General features: G+C 53.1%; 1 protein-coding gene across 1 annotated transcript in view; it reads left to right on the top strand.

Annotated features, from left to right (window-relative positions):
- LOC105512307 (pepsin A-4-like) overlaps positions 1-4,216 on the top strand; it is a 9,177-nt gene extending 4,961 nt beyond the window's left edge. Inside the window, exons 5-9 of the mRNA XM_011942744.1 lie at positions 216-415; positions 1,305-1,421; positions 2,441-2,585; positions 2,687-2,785; positions 3,900-4,216. Coding sequence (XP_011798134.1) covers positions 216-415; positions 1,305-1,421; positions 2,441-2,585; positions 2,687-2,785; positions 3,900-4,049 — 711 coding nt within the window. The 3' untranslated portion in view covers positions 4,050-4,216. The remainder of the gene's footprint in view (positions 1-215; positions 416-1,304; positions 1,422-2,440; positions 2,586-2,686; positions 2,786-3,899) is intronic.
- The last annotated feature ends 316 nt before the right edge of the window (positions 4,217-4,532 follow it).

Below are 4,532 nucleotides of genomic sequence, written 5' to 3'. Positions count from 1 at the left end.
ATAGACCGTGGCCATCTGCAGATCAGCTGCCATGGTTACCTCCAGCAGAGGAACGAGCATTCCAGGAGACGGTCCCTCTCCCCTCCTTCCGGGCTGATGCCCTGGAAGCCAAGTCCTGCATGGGATGAACCAGGGCAGCTGTAGGCCTGAGGCTGGCACCCAGAGCTCAGTGAACATGACCAGAGGGTGAACATCATCTCGGTTCCCCCATCCAGGTTGGAGGCATCTCGGACACCAATCAGATCTTCGGCTTGAGCGAGACCGAACCCGGCTTCTTCCTGTATTTCGCTCCCTTCGATGGCATCCTGGGGCTGGCCTACCCCAGCATTTCCTCCTCCGGGGCTACACCCGTCTTTGACAACATCTGGAACCAGGGCCTGGTTTCTCAGGACCTCTTCTCTGTCTACCTGAGCGCGTAAGTTGGGTGGAGAGGGTCCTCCTCCCACCTCCCCTCCAGAGGTCACAGTGTTCTGGCCCAGCAGGAGCTGTCCAAGGTTGGCTGTGATGGAGAGGGTCTTGGGAAGCAAGAGATTTGGAAAGTCAATGTCTGAGGCTGGAGATGTGTCTTTGGAGAGTGATAGTGCCAAGTCTCCCTCTGACGGGCCATGTGCACTCCATCTTATTTTACCAGCGTCTTTGTCCCCTTGATGTGCACAACTCAAAAGTCATCAGCCATTTGGCCCCCAGGGCCAGTTCCGTCGTGCTTGGCCCCCAAAGATGCCACTGAAAGTGAATACACTTGGGCAGGTGCAGTGGCTCATGCCTGTAATACCAGCACTTTGGGAGTCTGAGACGGGAGGATCACCTCAAGTCAGGAGTTCAACACTAGCCTGGCCAAAGTGGCAAAACCCCGTCTTTACTAAAAAATACATTCCCCTGGGGGTGAAACTTCTCCCAGCTAAGAACAAGAGATCTCTACCATCAAGTCCTTAAGAGCCGAAGTTGTCACCCATTCACATCCCTGGGGTCCTCATGGCAACTAGAGTGAGTACCACAGTGGAAAGCACACACTCAACCTAAAAGACCTGTGTTCTTCCAAACGTAGTTCCACCACTTCCCCGCTGTGTGACCTTGGGCAGGTGACCTCACCTCCCTCAGGCTCAGTGTCCTCATGGTAAGTGGAAATAACAGTGACAGAGTCCACTGCCTGGGCCCTGGCCTAAGAGGACAAGAAACCACATTTGTCACACCCCAGGACAGCCTGCCAAGTGCCCAATCAAGGGAAGCTCTGAGGAGCCAACAGCAGATGTTCACACAAATGAACGAACAGAGAAATTCATGTCTTCTTCCCTCACTTTCCACAGCAATGACAAGAGTGGCAGCGTGGTGATATTTGGTGGCATTGACTCTTCTTACTACACTGGAAGTCTCAACTGGGTGCCTGTTTCTGTCGAGGGTTACTGGCAGATCTCCGTGGACAGGTGAGACTGCCATAAATGGGCAGCATCCAGGCCTAGGCCCCACATTCCATGTCCCTATGGATTCATAGCTAACCAGGTTTCCAGAATCCCCCTGAGAACAGCTGACACAGGGGAACACTCCAGGGGGAAGGTGGAAGTTGGCCAAGCCAGAGAGACCCCTAGAAAGACACCTCCCTGGCGGACGAGGGAAGAGCTGTCTGGGAAGCTGAGACTCTGCAAGGGTCAGATAGCCACTGTCCTCCTAGTCACGGAGGCAGGACAATCCACCAGCATCCCTGGGGAAAGCTGGGCGACGCACCTGTCCACACATCTCAATTTAAGGCGCCTGGGAACCAGCACATGCTCCTCCCCACTCAAGGAAACGTATCACTTTCAGTCTAGAAGTAGGGCAAAATGGCTGAGAAATTGTGTGAAGTAATTTCTCAAGAGTGAACAATTTCCAGGACAAAGACTTTAGCACTAAAGCTGGGAGCATCCCAGGCAAACCAGGACACAGCGATCACCTCATGTCTGCCCAGCCAGGCTAGAATTTCACCAGTTCCTCCAACTCCGGCCCCAGCCCCTGGTCTCTGTCCCTCCCTGCATACCGTCCCCTGTTGATGTCCTTCTCTCTTCCACTGCCTGGCATCCCTGGGTGTCTGCTCCCCTGGCTGTTTCCCTCCACTGCCTCTCACCCTGGACTCTGTTTTTTTCCCTGCCGCACTCCTGGCTTATCATCCTGCCCTTCTGCCAACATAACTTGTCTCGCCAGCTAGGCTGGGAGCTCCCTGCAGCCTGGAACTGTGAGGCTGTCTGGTTTAGCTTTGCGTTTCCCATGCCTGGCAGAGAGTAGGCACTTGCGGAATATTTGTTGGGTAAATGAATGCAGGATGAATGAGTGTGTGAATGAAACAAATAGAAATTTCATGCATTGGCCAATGGATGGCTGGGAAAGAAAGGTCTGGGGTCACCGCCTGGTTCCTCCTTGGAGAGATGTACCCCTGAGGGATCAGGGACCTTCACTTGCTTCTTGCCCTCAGCATCACCATGAATGGAAAGACCATCGCCTGTGCTGAGGGCTGCCAGGCCATTGTTGACACCGGCACCTCTCTGCTGACCGGTCCAACCAGCCCCATTGCCAACATCCAGAGTGACATCGGAGCCAGTGAGAATTTACTTGGCGAGGTGAGTCCAGCCCCGATGGCTCTGTTCTACACTCAAGTAGTGGGTGTGCCAGGCAGATGGGATGAAAACCCTGCTAACTTTTCTCACCTCACTCTTTCCAGATGGTGGTCAGCTGCTCAGCCATCAGCAGCCTGCCCGATATCGTCTTCACCATCAATGGAGTCCAGTACCCTTTGCCACCCAGTGCCTACATCCTGCAGGTGAGGGGGCTCTGGACCATCCACGAGAGGGGCTCACACAGAATGTGGCCACAGAGTCCCCCTCTGCAGAGGGAAAGTGCGCTTCCACGAGCTGAAGCCGAGAGGCAGAGGCAGACGAACATCTGCCCTAGACAGCTCCAGAGAGAAGGAATAGATTAAAAACAAATGCAGGAATAAGAACTCGGATACAGCCCCCCAAGGGAACAAGAGAAACAAACGCTAATGGAGGGAAAATAGGATTCTCTTTGGACCCCTGGGTCCAAGTCCTGGGTCTGAATCACCAGCCCATTGATTCTGAGCAAGCCACAGCTCATCTCAGCCTCAGTTTTCTCATCCAAAATGTAGACATGGCAGCTTTCCCCACCCTCAGAGTGCGGTTAGGTTACCCAAGTGAGCCTGATCACATCAGAGCTACCAAGGGTTGGGCAAATGGAAATCCTCATTTCCATAGGCTGGGGCTTCCGACACTCCTACCGTCTCTACCAAGTAGCCAATCTTTAGCTATATGAGCCACAGGAAAACTCTCCCTTCTATTATTATAACGTCAGATAGAAAACTGATTTTGCCAGTGGACTGATGTTACTCAACAAGCAGCACTGATGCCTGGGCTCCCCCAGTGATTCTGATTACATCAGGAGAGGGCAAGGCCTGAGCCATGGGATGAGGCTGCGGGGGTTCAAAGCTCCCCAGGTGATGTGCAGACAAGGTCACAGCCCAGTGACTTAGCGAGGCAAGAGGGTTAACAGCTCATCCGGTTTGCCCCTGTCGGGATCAGAATAATCATGAGAAAAGGCTGTATCAACAGGGTTTTCACACTCCTTCCTACCAGCTGAATTCTCCCCAAGCCCCTTAGCTCTGATGCTGATGTCAGGGTTCCTGTGCCTGCCAGAAACACCAGATAATGTCCAGTAATGCGTAGAAACCAATCGTGCTGTGGACCGATTCTACAGGCCGACTCCAGGCCAAGAACAGCCGAGTCCCTGGACACTGAGCCAGGAAGCTCCTCCTTGCACGTGCCTTGCAGCTGCACCAGGGTGCCCTGGATATTTATCACCCAGCGCCTGTCACTGCTGAATCGGTGTCTCAAATCCACTTTTATTCTCCTTTTCTCCAGAGAGAGGACAGCTGCATCAGCGGCTTCGAGGGCATGGATGTCTCCACCGAATCTGGAGAGCTTTGGATCCTGGGTGATGTCTTCATCCGCCAGTACTTTACTGTCTTCGACCGGGCAAACAACCGGGTCGGCCTGGCTCCCGTGGCTTAAGCCCAAGTCTTTCCAGCCACCTCCCAGGAAGATCTGACCTCCGTCCTGTGCCCACTTTAGATGTATCTAATTTTCCTGACTGTCCTTCCCAGGGGAGTGTGGAGGTCTTGGCCCTGTTCCCTGTCTTACCAATAACGTAGAATAAAAACATAACCTACTGAAACAGGTTTTGTGGAGCTGCTTCTCTTTGCTGGTCTTTTTCCTTCACATCACTGGGGTTAGAACGTCAGGGCAGGGACCAAAATGACCATATCCACTTGGATGGCACCCAACATAGTGACCCAGGCAGCGGACACTTTGTGGTAGAGCCAGGAAGACAGAGGGCTGCAGGGGACTGTGCTGGAAACATCATAAAAACACCTAGGGACCAAAAATACTGGGCTCATTGTCTTCTCATAGAAGGGACACCGAGAGCTGAGATTGTGCCATTGTACTCCAGCCTGGGCGACACAGAGAGACTCCATCTCAAAAAAAAAAAAAAAA

Source organism: Colobus angolensis, unplaced genomic scaffold (assembly GCF_000951035.1).
Source record: "Colobus angolensis palliatus isolate OR3802 unplaced genomic scaffold, Cang.pa_1.0 Scaffold21, whole genome shotgun sequence".
Classification (NCBI taxonomy): domain Eukaryota; kingdom Metazoa; phylum Chordata; class Mammalia; order Primates; family Cercopithecidae; genus Colobus; species Colobus angolensis.
Note: the sequence above shows the minus strand (reverse complement) of the source record. Positions and strands in the feature narration are given on the sequence as shown.